This window comes from Crocodylus porosus, unplaced genomic scaffold, assembly GCF_001723895.1.
Source record: "Crocodylus porosus isolate Cpor-Errol unplaced genomic scaffold, CroPor_comp1, whole genome shotgun sequence".
NCBI lineage: Eukaryota > Metazoa > Chordata > Crocodylia > Crocodylidae > Crocodylus > Crocodylus porosus.
In genome coordinates, this window is record NW_017728926.1 from 9,328,869 (window position 1) to 9,347,647 (window position 18,779).

An 18,779-nucleotide genomic window follows, 5' to 3' on the forward strand; every position below is an offset into this window, starting at 1 on the left:
GCCTGGCAGCCTGGTGCAGCTGGGCAAAGCACAGCACGCCTAACTGTCAGACCCATGTATATCTTCTGTAGGTCTGGCCCAGAACAGCCAAGCAGATTTTTCCGTGCTGTTGGGATGACCTGACACCTCTGCTTTGTGCTGCCCTTAGCCCCTTTCACCAGAGTCTACAGGCCCCACAATAAACCTCTCCAACGTAAGCAAAGCAGCACAGGGATCAGACCCCAGTATCCCCCCAGTCCAGTACTTGGCCAGAATCTGCTGCCCCACAGGAGGGGCCAGGGCTATGAGGCGGGCAGGTGCACAGGGGTCTCATCCCTGGCTCTACAGCATAGGTAGAAACAGCCCAAGGCTTTGAAGCAGGTGGCTCCATGTCCGGAGACACTCACTGTCCTCAATTCCAGCAAGGCTGATAGTCCTGAAACCCACAACATGGCCCAACTCCTGCGGAAAGCCTGGCGACCCGTGTCCTGCTGCGTTCCTCCTCACAGGAACGGGAGGCTGAGCACAGGGAAGGGCCATGCAGCAAGTCAGGAGCAAAGCCAGGAACAGACCACAGGAGCTCAGCCTCCCGGGCAAGTTCACAGGATGAATTGCTATGGGCAGCAAGATGGCTGGGGACCCCAGGAGGGAACGCAGAGGACACAGTTGCATGCACCAGAGAAGCTGCACAGGCAGCAAGATGGAGCAACAGACAACCAGCCTCCCCATGGGATGCGATGGAAAGCACCCCGCTCAGCAAGTTACACTTAAATGGAGCAAAGCCCTAGTAGCAGCTCAGTCAGTTCAGTCCAAAAGGGGTGGAGGAGATGCAGTGGTTCTTCTACACTCCCAAGACCCTGGTCACATCGGCACCTGGACGAGGCCCGGCTGGGAGATGAGAAAGCCTGTGGTACCGGGGCCAATGCTCACAGCAGCGCTCGCCTGGCACTCTCCCAGCAGGAGCCATGGACCAAGCGCTTCCCTAGATGCCGACCGTCTTCCTTGTCAGAGCCCCTGTGCTCTGGGCTGCATTATCCTGCCCCGACCCCCCCGCTACAGCCACAGAACAGGGGCCTGTTCGGTAACCAGAGCCAGCCCCTCCTGCGCTACCCACCGGCTTCCTGCTCCCCCGCAGCAGAGGCGCACAGCACAGAGTTACTTTTCCACATTCCTGCCCTGCCACTAACCGCGCACGCCCCGACGGCTGCTCCCCCTCCCCTCCGGCGGCTCAGCCACGTAACTGCGCAGAGGGCCGGTCTCAGCACGGTCCCAGAGGAGAGGCAGCACCATCACCACTGGTCCCAGCTGCTGCATCGTGGGCAACGCCACCAGGCCCCACAGACCACGCTGCCGCCTCCCGTCTGGTCTCCCTCGTACAAACCACAGCAGCATTGCTAATCACCACATGGGGCAGGAGGGGAACAGCCAGGCCCTGCAGCTTGGGTCCACACAGCACAGTGAACCCAGCCTGCCTCGGCCCCTTCCTACACAGGGGAGCCCACCTGCCTCTCCATCTTCCCACGGGAACGTGAAGGTGCTCTGTAGCGCCCACAACAAAGCAGCCGTGGCGTGTGGGAGGCGACTGGAGGAGGGGAGCCCCCACAGCCAAGAGCGTCTGGAGAGAAAGCTGCAGCCCCCGTCCCAGCGATGCCTCCCTCTGCCTTGAACAGGAGCAGGGGGAGCGCATCAGGCTGCATCCGCTCCAGCCCATTAGCCAACCTCTCTGCCCCAAACACAACCCCCTCCAGGCACCAGGCCAAGCCACGGCGAGACTCGAGTACAGCAACAGCCCAGGCAATCGCCCAGAAGGGAGGGGCAGCAGGCCCCCACGGCACTGCCCCGCCAGCGGCGCTCCCGGCTGTCCCGGGGCAGCACAGGCAGCTGGAGGAGAGCTGAGAGCCATGGGCCTTGCCCGCGGCATTAGCAGGGCTCCAGCTGAAGCCACCAGGAAGGTTTCTGCTGGATTCAACAGGAACCAGACCCAGCCTTTTCACAGCGCCTTGGGCCGCAGGGAAGAGGCAGCCTCCTGCAGGGGCGATCAGGATCGTGGCGCTCCCAGCTCCTGGGAGCCAGGCTCCTGCCCCAGACTCTGGAGCGATGGCTTCCACGTCCCACCTCCCTCACGCTTGGCTTGAGAGACTGCACAGCCTGTCCGCCTGCAGCGGGGATCACGGCGGCCCCCACAGGGCATGCAGGGCCCCCAGGCCCCCCAGCACCCACGTGGGCAGCGGGGGCCCCTGTCCCGGGGAGGCAGATGGAGGAGCCAGGCTAGGCAGTGGGAAAGTGGCGCTCATGATACCAAGCGAGTGGGAGGCGAGCACGCATCAGGCCAAGTGGAGGAAACCCAGCGTGGGCAGCAGAAAGTCCAAGGGATGCAGGATGCTGTCTGCATGGGTCTCAGGCATCTCAGCCCCAGATCCCAGCTGCAGGCTTGCTGCCTGCTCCTAACGAAAGCAAGGAACGTGGGAAATGTCCCCGGTTTGGCCGGGAGGTGGGGATGCCCCAAAGCCCCCCAGCAGCCGGAGATCCCTGCCGCCCCCCCAGTGAAGAAACTGCCAGGCCCGTGCCCCTCGTCAGCCACACGCAGGGCGCTGGGAAACAGGAAGTCGGGGCTATGATTAGAAAGGTGACCGGAGCCGGCCCAGGCCGGGGGGCCAGGAGAGCAGCTCCTCCCGCTGCAGAGCAGCTGACGGGGTCCCATGCCTCCTGCGTCCGCCAAGCCCACAGCCAGCCCTCCCGCTGCCCCCACACAGCTTTAGATCCCATCTCCCTGTTCCTGTTACCGTGTTTCACTCGTGTGGTTACATATACGTGTCGGACAGAAAGACGTTCCTTGGACCCGAGCTGGCCCAGGATGGCAAAGCCGGAGCGGTCTCAGGTGGCTCACACAGGGAGTGCCTAAACTAGCCGTGCTCCTTGCATGATGCGCGCGTGCCTCCTGTGCTGCCTGCAATACCTCACACCACAAAACCACTGCCACTGGTCTCCCAAGGGGTGCGCACGCCACCTAGATCAGCTTTTCTTAAAAGGGAAACCACCAGCTCACACTCGGCCCTGCACCTTCACCCTGTGAAGGCCGAGTTGCTGTGGACTCCAGGACCCGCAGGGCATCTCCGCACGCGGAGCAGACCGCTCCAGAGACAGCAAGATGGCCCGCTGCTGCTTCTGCACCCAAGCTGTGGCACTGGGCCAGCGCCTCATGGTGCAAAGCCAAACCAACCCCACCTTGACTCCCTGGGCCCTTGGGGGCACTCCTGCCAGCAAACCCCGAAGCTCTACAGTGAGCAACACTGCCCACGCCGAGGTGCCCCCAGACAGCAGGGCAACACCAAGGTCTGACCAAAGAGCACTGAGCAACGAACTGGACTCCTGTCTCCAGAGCAAAAGCAGGGCGAGCGTGCCAGGTCTCAGTCCGCTCGGGAGGCAGCAGTATCCCGTGCTCCAGAGGGAGCCCAGGGGCCGGTGAAACAAGGGACCTGCAGGGCAGACTTGAGGTTCAGCGATTAAACTGTGTGGGGCCTCAGAGCCTGGTTTCACAAATTAAAAATGAAATAGATTTTTGGTTTTAAAATAAGCCAAACTGAAATGAAGATGAGCTGGATGAAGGCCTGAACTTACTATACAAAACTCTGTTCAAAACATTTAAGTGAAATAAGAAATAATCTTCTAGCTAGCTAGAATCTGACAGATGCCCAACCTGAAGAAAGCCCCTTGCTAAGCAGCTGGAACCAGAGTCCGCTGAGGTGATGAACCAGCCCTGGATGGCTGCAGCCTATTTTCTTCATTTTGCTTTATTCTCCACAGTCTAGTTCAATGACTGGTTCACTCAAACTGAGAAGCTGGCTGGGAGCTGCAAGAGCAAGAAAGCTCATTTCTTCTGCAATGTATGAGTGGACACAAGGGCCCAGACCTGCCATTTCTAAGACCTGCAAGGACAGAGTGTGGAGGCCTTCATCTTTCTCATCATCTGGAGTCGTCTACGTGGTGTTTCTGGCACTCGTGCACAGTTAGCCATTCCAGATGCCAGTCTGGATGCATGACCATGCACATACAGTGGCTGTACACACCTGCCCTGGTGGCAACAAAATGGAAGAGGCAGCGGCCCCAGCCTTGATTTAGGCCCAAAGGAGAGGTGCTTAGAGCATTTGTCTGGGCAGCTGGAGACCCCTCCAGCCCCATTTCCTAGAGAGGACTGTGAACCTGGGTCTCTCCCAGCACAGAGCTCAAACCGCGGTGCCATAAGCCAAGGGCTCTCCAGCACGCCACCTCAAGCTGAGCCACTGCCCCTTGCATTCAGCCTGGTGACCGGACAAAACAGATGCAGAGAAGTGCAGGGGGAAGCTCCAGGCTAGATCACAGGGCACCATCCCTTCCAGGCCAGCACTCAGCTGATGGAGCCATGCAACTTCTGGGCTACTGGCCTCCTCCCAGCCCCACCTGCCTCCCTCTCTGGCTGCCCAGGGGACAGCTGCAAAGGGCATGCTGCAGAGGGGTCTGGATAACTCCTGCCCTGCTCCCCCTGCTCCATCTAGCAGGTGCTAATCCTGCATTTGGGATGACTATGTTTTCAGGTGTTAGATGCTGTGAGAGGTGCTTCCGCACAGCTGGCACTGATGCAGCCAGCTGCACATGCCTGGGCTGTGCATTTACAGTCATCTACACAGGCAGCCCCACACATCTCAGACTGGAACGGCTGCCTGCACAGGACTGCCAAAAATGCCATGGTGGTGACCGAAAACCAGCCACTGCAGTGACGGGAGACGCAGAACTCCCGCCGTGCTGATCAGAGACACTTTGATTCATCAGCCAGGCACAAGAACTCTGATGGCTGATAAATCATTTCCGTTATGTCAAAGCAAAGCATGTTTGGATATTTTCTCCTTTAGCACATCCAACTGTTCTAACAAATAAAAGACTATTTTCAAATGTTGCGCTTCTACATTTTTTTGTGAAATTCTACATTTCCATCCAAAAGCAACTCAGTGCAAATCAGAAATAAATGATTAAGCATGGACTAAATACAAAATATAAATCATCATCTGTACACAACTAAAAGGGGAGAAATAACAATGTAAAAATATGCTAAGCTATGTTTAAGTGTGCATGTAGCGCATCCTTTTGGTTGGTAAATTGAAGTATAAATTTAGAACAAAGGCTATATTTAGTTGCAAATCACCCTCACCCTGTCTTTATGGCTACCAACCATCGAGAACCAGCCTCTCTTAAGCACAATAACTCAAAAAACCAAAAAACATATGCAAAGCAAACCTAAAATGAATTATTTAAATCAAGGGTTTTGGCTTGCTGATTTAAATAATGATTGCTAGTCAGTCCAGCCCGTAAGGCAACTCTGTGGGTCAGGACCTGGCTCCTCAGGGCTGGTCACAGAAGGAAGTTCCTCCGCGGCCCCACTCCCCCAGGGACCACATGGCAGAACAGCCCTGAGGTTTGCTCCAGCCTGGCTGGACACTGTGCTCTTGGGGCAGGGCCTGTGCCACCATCACACCAACAGCCTGCCTGCTGGGGCCTGCCACTGCCACACTCGGAGCACCTCTCCCACAAGACATCGCGCCTCCTAGAAGGAGAGAGCCCCTGGGGCTGCATTGCTCCCCATGCTCCTCTCTCTCCGCTGGCCCAGACCTGCACCCCCTCCCCCAGCAGAGACACTGCAGGCTGGTTCCCCTGCACTGGGTCATGCTCTGCAGGCTGCCTGTGCCAACATCAGGAGAGGGAATGAGCACCCACCTGCCCACAGCTTGGGCTATGAACTCTGGAGACAGGGGCAGCAGTGGCAGGAGAGAGAAGGAAAAGCAGAAAGAGGAGCAGAAGGCACCTCTAGAAAAGCAGCACCATGATCTAGTCATTGTTGGAAAGAATGGAGTGAAGCCAGGAAGGGAACCAAAGTGGAAAGCGACACAAGGGACACAGCACCGAGGCCTGGTCCAGCAATATTCACTCATTTATTATTCAGCAAATTACACTCATTAGCCAAGTAATTGATTTGACAAAAGGAGGTTTCCATCAGTTCGGCAGCAAATACTGGTGACACTTGCGTCATCTTACATGAGTCGCATACGACTTGTCGGCTGCTCCCCCAGTCAAAAGAGACAAGCTATGTTTTAGAAAATAAATGATTGAACAGAAAGCTTGGTGGCAATGCTGCCGCTCAGCATAAACCTATCGCACCCGCCGGTGTTGCAAACACTTGCGCCCGGCCCGCACTCCTGGGTTCCCATCAGTGGGGGTCACCTGTCATCACCCGGGAGTTCCCATCTGCATGCACCAGTGCAGTGCAGGGCAGCACAATGCCGCTGGGACTCGAGCCCTGCACCTCTAACACAACGCAGTGCAGAGCCACTCTAGCGACAGCGGGACCGGCAGCTACTGGTTCCGGGTCGTACCCGCAATGCACCATGTCTTCTGCCAGCGCAGCTCTCCCAGCAAGGACGTGCAGCCCTATCCAGACAGCCATGTGCGGACACACCCTTGTGCCATAGCAGTGGCAGCAGACATAGGCCAAAGAGAGCTCTGGTGATGGAGCTGTCCAGTGGGGACATCAACTGAAGCCTCACAGGTAGTCCCATTTCCTTCCAGGGACTGCTCCTTCCAATACCACTACTGACAGGCAGAATCAGGCCCTTAGCCTTCCCAACTGCAAGGAGGAGATATTCCAGATGCTTCCCCTCTCAAAGCTGGCAAGTGCTGGGCACATCCTTTTAGCTCTTTCAGAAAGTCACTGTGAGGCCTGAGCGTTTCCATGCAGTGCTGCAGACAAGAGGTGAACACCAGAGTGCACTGCCTGTCCAGGGGAACAAGAGCACCCTGATACCCGAGACACCACGTCTCCTGCGCCCCACGGTGCTGCGATGCTCTCTGCTACGCCACCGCTGAGTGCAAACAGGCTTCCTACAATTTTCGCGGTAGGAACCATGTGCACAGAAGAGAAGCCCAGACCAACAGGATGCTGGCACCTTACTTGCTGCATGTGAACCGACCGCCTCACCTTTGGCATTTCCTGACTGCCGAACGCTTCACGGTGCCACCTGCACATTCTCTCCCGACGCCTTCATTGACACTCATCCCTCCTTCCCCTTGGGGTGTCTCCAAAGGGGAAGTATTTTACAGCAACACTGGCTGCGTTGGACCTTGGACGTTTGCTTGGCACGGCACTAGACAGCAACCTAGGGAATCGGGGCACAGCTCCAGGCTCTGCCAGGACCAGTGATTATCTTAAAGCTGCTCGGGCCCTGATCTCACACTGTGAAGGTGTATCAGAGCTTTGTTATCGAGTCCAACCAGAGCACATCCAGCCCTCAATTCTTCTGGCCTTAACTTTAAGCTAAACCATATTCATTTAGCTGAATCAGGACCTTTCAGCCACCATTTTCACAGGTACAATGGGGCTCATACAACTTCCTCTCTTCTACCCCTTTATCCAGCTTGGTGTCCAGCTACTGAGCCTCCGGAGGCCGAAGCGGAAGCACGTAGCACGCCACTGGCCTTCTGCAGCACAAGGAAGAGCCACACACCTGCACTCATTCAGTGCACATTCACGCCGGTCAGACTCTGTCCCATCACACCCGTGCCCCTGGAGGTCTTGAGAGTGCCACCAGCTCTGCAAGGCCCCTGATCAAAGAGCAGAGAGCTAGTTGAAAGCCCTGGTAGTTGCATCATCATGCACAAGCCGGGCATGTTGTTAAACTCGGCCAAAGCCAAGTGGGTTTTCCCCGTACCAGGCTGGCCTGGAACGCTCTCCCCATCAGGGTCTACTCTTCCCTCCAAAGCACCAGGTGCCAGAGCTGCTTGAAAATGAAAGCCAACGCTGGCCGCCTTTCAAGGGAATGAGAACAGTATCTGCTTTCTCTGCTCCTCCAGCACACCTGAACACATTTCCTCAAATCTTTAGCCACAACAAAAATTGCCCTTTGCAGAGATTTCCAAAGGCGTGTGCCTGAGAACGGCCCCAGCCACTACAAGAGGCCCTGCAGACTGGAAAAGATTCAGCTACATCCAGCACTGCTACTCCACAGCCTGGTGCTGACAATTCACCCAGTCGCACTCACACAGTGACTGCCATACAGCCCGAAATGGAAACTTGTTTCCATCACTATTCCCCACTCCCACACCCCCGCCGCTCTTGTTAGTGTAGGGTTGCTCATAGCTGCAAAAGACTGGCTTGGCTCTGCAAGCTCTCTGAAGACCGCTGCCACTGAGCTGAGCAGCAGCAAGTTCTAGGCTACATGTAATGGGCACCAGGACGGCCTGGTCATTTGTGTGCGCTGGGTTATTGGCATGCTTCAGATTCAAAAACAACTTGAGAGACGAGATGTATGCATAAAAGGCCATGCAGCGGGGTTGCTGTATTGGCCTGACCCCTAAGAAATCCTGATAACAGCGTTGCTGCTGTGACGGCCAAAACATAACGTTTGGAGATCTATAAACCTGCCCAGAAAAATAATAAAAAATTAGTAACAGTGCCAAAAAATCTATTTCCATCCTAGCTCTATTTTCTTTTTACAGTATTTCATTTGGAACAGAATGGACTGTGCCCCCCGCGCCCTGCTCCCAACCTAGAAGGACTCAGGCTGAACTAAGATATTTGGAAGGGGCTGGGGGGGAATAAAGCAGATGGAAAATATATAAACTCCCTCTCTATATTCTGAGCTAAGTATGAAAAATGGAAGCTGACACACAGCAAAAAAAGCCATTAAAATGGAAATGATGAAGGGTGGGGAGCATGGCCGCAGGGACCTCCCCCTGCCTGTGGAGATGGTGCAGTTCACAGCATCCCCCTGCCTGCTCCCACCTCCACCCACTACAGCCACTGGCTCAGCCCTGGCAATAGCACACAAACGGGGCACCCAGCCACTGGCCCCAGGTGACAGGCTTAGATTAAACCCTGTCTGGAGGGGCAGTGGCTCTTGCCGCTGTCAGGCAGGAGAGAGGCCCACAGCACCTTCAGGCTAGAGCCAACCTCAAAGGCCCGGCATTGCCCATGCCCAGGGCCAGGCACCCTCTGCAACACATTCAGGGGCAAGTGTGAAGGCAGAGCCATGGGCAGGCATGTGTAAATGCAGAGCAAGATGGAGAAACAGGCAGAAAGGAAGCACACAGACAGACATACGGTCACACACTCAAAGCACAGGTAGGCAAATGCATGCACACTTGCACGCATGTGCACACAGCAGAAAAGGCACAGCAAGACGGCCAACCTGCCTGTGACCAGTACTCCACAGAGGGCCATGGCTTAAGCCCACACTGCTGCCACATTCCCAAGGAGACACCATCCTCAAGCAATCCACCACCCTGACACAAGTCAGGCACAGAAAGACTAGTCCCACTGCTGGACAAGCTTTAGCCAGTGCTAAGCGCCACTGTGCATTGGGCATAGTGGCCCAAAGCCATCATCTGCGAGACCTAGATGTTCACAGCATGAAGGGCAGGAACCAAGAAAAGCAAGGCAAAGTCTTTATGGCTGCAGCGAGGCTGGAAAAAGATCACGCATACACAGAGCTGCCGAGCAGAGACGCTGCCAGTACCAGCCTAACAGGGGCTGCCCTCCAGTCACAACTGACACCCTTCCTGCACTGCACCCCGGCAGGGAGACCCCTGGATCACTTGGCCACAAGATACAGCCAGATGCGGGATGTGGGCAAGGCTCAAGAGTAAAGGGGCTCGGATGCAGGGGCAGTGGCCATCAGTAATGATGTGGAGATGGGCTTCCCCATCCCAGGGCAGAGGCCACTCTGCAGTAAACTCTCACTGGCTGGGGCCAGTGGCTGCAGCCTGCATGGGAGCGCTAGGCCTGGCCCAGGTGAACAGCAGAGCTCTCACTGTCCTGCACCACAACCAGATATCTGGGCTCACCAGCGGGCACCAGCCAACAAAGGGTTTGGACCCGCAGGGGGGAAATGCAACTGGACCTCAAGTCAGGAAGGCAGGAACCCGGGTGCGACCCTGCACCATAGAGACAGGGATAAAGACAGAGGCCTCCTGAAAACCAGCCCCGCAGCAGGCGGCAGTAGCTGGGGAGAGGGAACCTATGCAGCCCGTGGCACTGGGGAGCACCTGCTAAGCTCACCAGGCTTGGAAGACAGCCTGGGTAGGCTCCTGAGGACAGAGCATGGCTGGCGACCAGGGCAGAGGAGAGGAGAGTTGTGGTGACACAAGGCCAGGGGCACAGGTGGAGCTGCCATGGGAAGGCAAAGTGCGAGAGGAGACCTGTGGTGGCCACAGCTGGGAGCTGTGGGTGGAAGCCTGTGTGTAAGGGCATGGACATGAGCCCCAAAACGGGGGTGCGGCAGCTGCAGCTGAGGCAACCTGTCCCAGCCACAGGGCGGGGGGTGTGGCAGGGACCTCAGCAAAGGGTCCTGCAGCTGCCCTGCAAAACAAGATGTTATGTGCACTCGCGATTTAGTACTCACAGGCTGGCCTCAGATGCCAGGTGGCCGCAGCTGCCTGGGGAGACGTGCAGATGATGCTCCAGACTGGTGGAGGTGGACGACTCCTCCGGGCGCAGGCGGGCACAAGTGCCACTCACAGAGGCACACTAGACTTCACCAATTCCTACCAACTGCCGCTAACACAAGCTACAGCTCTATCTGGGACTCCTCTACTTTTGCAGCCCCCTCTGTCTCGCCTTCGCTGAAATAAAAAGAAACAAGAGATTCTTTTCATGGAAACTGCAAGGCAGCAAGTGGCTGCGCACGGTCCCGAACCCAGTCGACCCAGGAGCGGAGTCCAGGGCACCAGTGCAGCCACCTAAGGCTGCACCAAGGGGGACTATCCCTTGGTTAGCTGCCATCTAAGGAGGATGCTCGGACTGTCCGTGCCCATGGCTGGGGAAGTGTGTGGGATCTTCAGTCATCACAATTAGTTTTGCCTCCCGTGCCAAAGCTGCCCTGCTCCCCTCCCCACTACAGGGCCCCGACTCCGAGGGGGCAGCACAGCCAACAGTTGCCAGTTGCCTCCCGCAGCGCAGCACCCAAGCCAGCCCAGACCCCAAACAGCACTAACAGGGGCAGGATGGCTTCCTCCCCCCGCAACAAAAGCAGGGATGGCAGGGAGGGGCAGCAGGACCCTTGGAAAAGCTCAAACGCCAAGTGCAAGGTCCTGCGTGTTGCAAAGCAGCCCCAAGAATCGTCTCTGACTCCCCTGGCCTCAGAGCTGAGCTCAGAGCAGTGCCAGCATGTCAAGCTAATACATACTTTGGGGGCTCGAGAGCAGGTCTTGAGCACCGCCTGCAGCCTTCAGCAACGTGCCCATTGTCAGCCCTCTGCTTGCACAGCCAGGCAAGGAGCCCACATCAATGCCAGATGCCACAGAGCCAGGGGCCGGGTTAGTGCCCCCCAGCTCCAAGCCCAGAGCCACAGCCAAAGTACTGCCGGGTCCCCAAGTCTCTCCCCCTTGCCAAGAGACTCACCCCGCACTACAGCCTAGTCCCAGTCCAGCAAAGGGGGAAGCAATCAAAGAATGAATGAATGAATGCATTATTTTATTCCCCTGCCCCCTACATTACAGGCACTTGAGCTCTCCCTGCTACCATGTTCCCTCCACCCTTTCCCTTCTCTCCTGCCCAACTTTTCTTTTCTCAACCCTTCTCCACTCTGCCCCTCCACACCCCAGGGATGCAGCTAGTTGAAGCCAGGTAGGAGGCAGGGTGGATCTGAACCTTACAGGCATCAGGATGCCCAGGGTCTACCCCCAGCTCTGCCACCGACTCACCGTAAAGCCATGGGCAGGTCACTGCCTACTCCAGGCCTTGGCTTCTCCTTTGGAAAAAGACTGATGACACCAATGCTGCACCTCCTGTGGGGCTTCAGCCCTTCTCTCCTCAAAAAGCAGCAGGGAAGACCACAAGGAAAGCACACAGATGGGCACAACACTTGACCCATGCTTCCTTGAGGATGTCTCTGTGCTTTGGCCCCTGCACCTGGCAGAGATGGACGGGGATGATGGAGGAGGCAGCTGTCAATGCTTCCAGTGCAGATCATGGTAAAAGCTGTGGTTTCAGGACAGTGTCCCACAGCCCAGCAAGGCCCCTGTGCACACACGTCAAGCAGCACTGAGAGAAGCCCGCCTGCCAGGAACATCCCACTGCGTGGGCTCATGCACCTGAGCCGTGAAGGCATCGACTGTGGCCTGTGAAGACCAGCATCCCTGGAGGAGCTTGTGACCTCCCTAAAGCAGCGGCGACTGAGACACAGCACTACTCCATGGAGACTGAGGTGCCCTTTCCCCAGCTCGTGGCCTCTCTCACCCCCAACCTGCTTTGTCCTGCGCAGAACAAGGTTTATATTAAATCAAGAAATTCCACAGAACAGCAGGGAAACGAGGAGCAAACAGAGCAGCCGCCAGAACCCAGGTCAGCCAGTCCAGCAAAGCACCAGCAGCTCCTGCCCTTCAGGAGCAGCCCCCGGGATCCCGCACCACGAGAAGCCATGCAACGGGGAGCCAGCGACCCTCTCTGCTTCTGCCCCTGATGGCCCGCAGTCGGTGTTTGCAGACTGGTGCCTTCCTGAGCAAGACTGAAAAAAGCACCAGAAGCTGTGCCAACCTGTCCCCCGCCTACCCACTGCCCTGTCCCCAGCCCTCCCTCACTGCCCATCACCCCACACTCACCCCTTCCCTTGCTGCCCATCACCTGGGAGCACAGAGCATCTCAGCAGCTGCTCCCCACCGCCCTACCCTGCCAGCTCAGGCTGCCGCCATGAGCACTCAACACAAGGCCGGAGAAGCAGAGCTCGCTGTCAGCAGCCCCGAGCGCGTCTGTTGCCAGCACAGGGCCCGAGGTCCAGAGCCCAGCCAGAGCTCTCACTCCTGAGGAGCAGTTTTAAAAAGCAAACGCAGGCAGGGAAGCTCTGGGGTGGCCGGGGCACAGATACAAACATGGGGCCGAGGCCGACTCAGCATCCCCAGCTCAACTTCACGAGGCAAGACTCAATCAGTGTCCCGTGTATCTGTGGTTTTTATACGGCCCCTTCACCACAGTGCCCAGGCACCCCACAGACTGCCATGAATATGTCCTCCCCCCACTATAAGGCAGGACAGGGCTGCACTCATTGTACAGATGGAGACCTGAGCTCCCAGAGCGACTAAGTGACTCTCCCAAGGTCACCCAGCAAGGCTGTGTCAGAGAGGGAGTCAGACCCACGTCAAGCCCAAGCACAGCACCCGGCCATCGCGTGGTGCTTTGCCAGCCAGCTGAAGGCCCCTTATAGGAGAGGAGAGGAGGGGGAACCTAGGGCTGGGGTAGCACCGGAGGCTGCAGGTCAGGACTGAAAACATGGGCAGCACCATGAAGTTCAGTCCATGCCCAGGCTGGGTTCACCCTGCACTTACATGTGCACAGGTCTAATGACACATGCGTGCTGAGAGCTGTACTTCCCGTGGGCACATGCCTCCAGCCACTGACACAACAAGGCAGCAGTACGTGCACTACACCCCCACAGCTCCCCGCCGTCTCTGGGGGACTCCGAGTCCCCAGGCGTGGGGCTGATGAGACAATCCCATTTCTTACACCTGGAGCTTTTCTCTGAACCTGTTTCCATGCTGAGGAGAGGCCAGGCAACACGGTGCTGCTGACACAAATGCTCCCTTTCATTTGTGCAAGGAAACCCCTATCAGCCACGCACAGGGGAAATGTGCCTCTCCAGCACACCACACTGGTCACAGGGTGGAGAGCCCAGGCTGGACCACGCTGCCTGGGAGGAACGCCACAACCCACAGAAAAACCCCCGTAGCCAGAGTGCCACGTTCACCACAGACACTTTCAAAAGAAAGGAAAAACCAGCAGTCAGAGGCTGAAGTGAGTTAGTTAGCAGAGGTCTGGAGTCATATCAGCCAAGAAAGCAATTCAGGACAAGAGTCCCCAGAGTGGACACAGTGCTGGGACTACCTCACCCTTAATGCAGAGGCCTCAAGGAGGACAGGCAACTGCCTAGGGACGTTGGGGTCCATTTACGGGTCATGTCAGTGCCTTGGAGCTCCCTCCTGCTGCTGCCAACCAACACATGGTGCATGGCTGGGCAAAAACAAAGCCCAGTTAAAACCAGTCTACAGGCTGGGAGAGGAGGTCTGCAATAGCCATGGAGGAGGGTGCTGCCTGGCTCAGTGAATAGGACCAGGCCAAAATAAACCCAAAGCCACAAAGCTCCTGAGTAGCAGCATAACTTGATGGGGGCAGGGGGGAGGCACCAGCCCCAGGCACCTACTCGGAGGGGGCACCAGAATTGTTTGCCCACCCCCTGTGCTGCCTGCCTGGCCAGTGGGGCAGAGTGCAGGGACAGGGGCAGGTGAGATCATTCTCCACCCCAGGGGCAGGAGGGTTTGGTCCAGAGCACAGAAATTACTAGTTAGACCACTGCTCCCAAGGGCCAGGATCTCTGATCTGGCTTAAGGCAGCCAAGCCAGTCCCCAGCCTGTCTGGGGCCAAGCCCAGTGCCAGCAGAGTGCTACCAGCATGCCCTGCACTGGAGGAAGACTGTACAATGAGCGACTTTCCCGTCAGCAGAGATCACTGCACCTCCATGCATTTCCACCCTCACCAGCCAATGACCCATCCCAGCCAATGGTGGGAGCTGCTCAGCCACAAGTGTGAGCACCTAGGGGCAGAAGTGCCAGGCAATGATCTAGAAATGACCAGGTTTAAATTCCAGCCCTGACACCAGTGCTCTCCAACTGTACCGCTGCTGGCACCTGTGATTTACCGTTAGCACATCTGCACCAGCGAAGACAACGGCACCAGTATCAACCAAGCACAAAGAATCATCACCACCAGGTCTTCAAGGCAGAACAACACAAAGCAAAGAGCACCAGGGTCTTGGCAACACTAGTGCTTTCACATTGCTACCATCCACAAAGCTGCCCCAGCACATGTGATGGGTCCTATGATGGCACCAAGATGACTTGGGGCAAAACCTTCTTAAAATCAGAACGATAGAGCTGAGGCAGATGAGGGGCCAGGCACTGCCGTTCCCGGGGCATGACACCTCAGCTGGCTCCCAAGAGCCCCCCAGGTACAGGTGAGGAAGCCCAACCATGCTGCCTGCATACAAGTAATCCTAGAGAGCAGTTCACTCGGCAAGGAGCAGAAAAGTGTAGCGCCAGAGCAGCATAGGCCAACAGGCCGAGGACGTAGTCTTTCTGGACTTCAGCAAGGCCTTTGACATCATTTCCCACCCCATCCTCATTAAAAAACTAGGCGACTGTGGCATTGATGCCTACACCGTCAGATGGATTGCAGATTGGCTGCAGGGTTGCACTCAGAGGGTGGTGGTGGACGGGTCATATTTAAATTCACTAATGATACCAAAATTTGGGGTGAGGTGAGCATGCTAGTAGGGAGGGAAAGACTGCAGCAAGACCTGGATAGGTTGCAGGGGTGGCTAACAAAAACAGGACGCGTTTCAACACTGGCAAGTGCAGGGTGCTGCACCTGGGCAGTAGTAACCAGCAGCACACTTGTAAGATGGGAAACTCCCTTCTTGAGAGCACGGAGGCAGAAAGGGATATTGGAGTCATTATTGACTCCAAGATGGACAATGCGAGGTCATGGCTGCCAGGGCCAACCGCACCTTGTCATGCATCCACAGGTGCATCTCAAGCAGGTCCAGGGAAGTGATCCTCCCCCTCTACGCGACACTAGTCAGGCCACAGCTGGAGTACTGCGTCCAGTTCTGTGTGCCCCACTTCAGAGGGATGTGGACAACATGGAGAGGGTCCGGAGGAGGCCACTCGCGTGATCCGGGGGCTACAGGGCAGACCCTACAATGAGAGACTGCGGGACCTGAACCTGTTCAGCCTTCACAAGAGAAGGCTGAGGGGGACCTGGTGACTGTCTATAAACTCACTAGGGGGGACCAGAAGGGTTTGGGAGAGACCTTGTTTCCCCGAGCGCTCCCCCAGAGTAACAAGGAATAACGGCCACAAGTTGTTGGAGAGGAGGTTTAGATTAGACACCCGTAAGAACAACTTCACGGTCAGGGCGGCTAGGAGCTGGAACCAACTTCCAAGGGAAGTGGTGCTGGCTCCTACCCTGGGGGGCTTTAAGAGGAGGCTGGATGCCTACCTCGCTGGGATCATTTGAGCCCAGTTTTTTCTCCTGCCCAGGCAGGGGGTCGAACTTGAAGATCTACAAGGTCCCATCCGACTCCACTTCTGTGATTCTAGGAGCTGAGGGAAAACTTCACCGCTGTTTCCTGCTCTGCCCAAGCAAAGCCTCCAGATCTCCTCCCTGCTCTCTTCCAAGGTTACAACATGCGGGCCCCTCTCATGCTGCGGTGACAGCAGAACTCCTGCCTGAGCCCTCAACACAGCAGGGCAGCCTGAGTCCCCAACACCTTGGTCTAACTTGACACTGGGCCTCTACAACAGCATGAATCACTCCAGACACTGCCCTGAACACAGAGCACATGATCTGATATCAGAGGCAAGAAACCTAGATTTCTGGGACACATCTCGTTCCAAATCCTAGCGGCTGAGAGAGCAGACAGAGATCAGAGCAGTCAAGTTAGTCACCAAGCATTATCCAGTACCGGGACACGCAGATGAATCTAGAGTGTCTCCATACAGTTGCCGACTGCACAGACAACAGTAATACTCAGTACTTGGAGAAGTCCTTTTCATCCATAGCATCATCAGAGCAATTTTACAATGGGGAAACTGAGGCACAGAGGAGCTAAGTGACTAGTCCGAGGCCATGCAGGGGGCCAGCAAAACAAATGGAGCTGAATCCAGTTGTCCTGAGTCCCTGCTCTGTGACATACTTCATCCACATACAAAACACACACGCGCACTTTGTGAATCACAGCTCTGAGCTTGGGTTGCTAATTCATGGTTAGACGGCCTGAGCGGCTGGTGTTTTTTGTAACTCCGAGTATTTTTCTCCACGCTGCTTGAGGATGAAGAGTTAAACAATTCACAGACTTACAGGATAACATGGGTTCACATCCCGGGCAGATCCAGCAAGGGGCTGAAACCCCCCACAGACTGTCAGCAATGACCCCGTGCAGGTGGCTTGCAGGACTGGACCCCAAATCCATGCTGGAGGTTTGTCCCATCCCTACATTTAGCACTTCTTCATGCACTTTGGCGCGTTACTAGGACACGCAGAGATCTGCTGGGGGTTATTTTAGCTCCGTCAAGAACTCAGCATGCCCACCTCTGTCCGAACTGTCGCTGCTTCCCCTCATATCTGTCCATCTCCAGATCTAGCAGAGTACAGACGCTGCACGCAAGATGTGTTTCTATAGGGGACAAGGAGGATAACTTCACACATACCCCAATACACATCCCAAATACACAGAAAGCACCCCACAAATGATGATCCCCAGTGAAGTCAGAGGAGTGGCTTCAGAAATGGGACTGGCCTATACCATTTAGGAATATCTGGCCCAAAGCAAAAATTATAATATTTTATCCAAAATACCCATAAATCAGAGAGCAGTGAGCCGATCCCCAGAGGTTGTTGGCTGCAGTGCTGGGACCTAACTAGATTCCTCCCCTTCTCCAACTTTCAAACCAAGATTCATTGTAAACTTGAACCTCCTCCCTAAAAATCTCTCTTCAGCTCCCAAGGCCTCGGACAGGCCCCTCTCAGATCAGTTAAAGAGCAACAGTCAAAGAACAGCGCAGACAGGCAGCTGAGAAATGGCACTTCATCTCCCCCAAACAGCCAGCAAATAAAAGTGCATCCGTTTTCAGAATGAGACTAAAAGCACAATCCAGTGGGAGAAGGAGGCATGCTTAGGTCTACACTCGACAAGGCTTCCCAACCAGCAGCTTTTCTAAAAATAAATCATTTAAGTCTTAAAATAACATCCCTATTCTTCCCTCTCAGGCTCAACCACTGCACAGCAGACTGTAGCGTGCATTTACAGGATGCACATATAAATAGAAGAGGCACACACACTGCACACTGCACAGGCTAGACCTATGTTCACATATGCACAGACCCATCTATGCAGCCGCACGGAAAACCGTGGCGGTTCCTAAAGCTGCAGATTCCACACTGCAAACACCACATTCCTGCTCCAGCGCAACTGCAAAATCTTCCCAGTTAAACATCCCCTTCGGCAGGCAGCGTTGCTTTCTGCTGAAATCAAAGCCCTGCTCTCCCCCAAAAGCCTGTGCCCCTGCTCAACAGCATGCAACATTCACAGCCATCTGCTTTTTAAAAGATAGGTACATTCAGATTCAATTCACTTTTCCATTAAACAATCCGAAGGGAGAAAGAGAAAATACAGACCAGGGTTTTTCTTTGCGTTTTTTTTTAAGGAAGGAAAAAAAAATAGCTGTTAAAAAAAAAAAAACTTTCGTATAAGTTAACTTTAAATCTTAAACCCCCTCCCACAGAAATGTTTTAACTGTTTCCTTTTGAAGTGCAATCACATCGGCTTCTCGCTGCCAGCGCGATCTGTGCCACAACAACACAAAAAAGCAAAGCAAAGAAAAAAAGCACCCCTTTAGGTGCCCCCTTTGCCTCTCAGCTGCCTCTCCCACATTCTCAGACAGTTTTATTAAAATTTTCAGACAAAAGAAAAACAAAAATGGCAGCCTGGCTTATTTTTAAAACAGGACAGGGACGCCATATTCTGCAGATCTGCAAAAAAAGGCAGAAATCTGAGGCTTGGCCACTCCAAAGAAAAAAATCCGGCAGCTGCAAAGTGCAAAGGGAAAGCTCCATTTGCAATCGGTTTATTTGCATTAAGCCCCGTGAATCATTGTTTACCGGAGAATTGCACCAAAGGGTTTTGAATAGCCCGGCTCTTAAAAAAAAAAAAAAAAAAAAAAAAAAAAAA

At 55.3% G+C, this 18,779-nt stretch overlaps 1 protein-coding gene across 7 annotated transcripts in view; it reads right to left on the reverse strand.

The window, feature by feature from the left end:
• The window catches only part of ZNF362 (zinc finger protein 362), a 37,433-nt gene extending 18,660 nt beyond the window's left edge, over positions 1 to 18,773 (reverse strand). For 2 of the 7 annotated variants that reach the window (XM_019541367.1, XM_019541364.1), the window contains exons 1-2: positions 17,141 to 17,225; positions 10,404 to 10,623 (exon numbers count right to left, since the gene is read on the reverse strand). Coding sequence is in view for 5 of the 7 variants with exons in the window: in XM_019541360.1 (XP_019396905.1) it covers positions 17,141 to 17,271 (131 nt within the window). In the remaining 2 variants the exon portion in view is untranslated. The other 5 variants (XM_019541363.1, XM_019541360.1, XM_019541361.1 and 2 more) reach the window with 5 other exon arrangements.
• Positions 18,774 to 18,779: the final 6 nt, after the last annotated feature.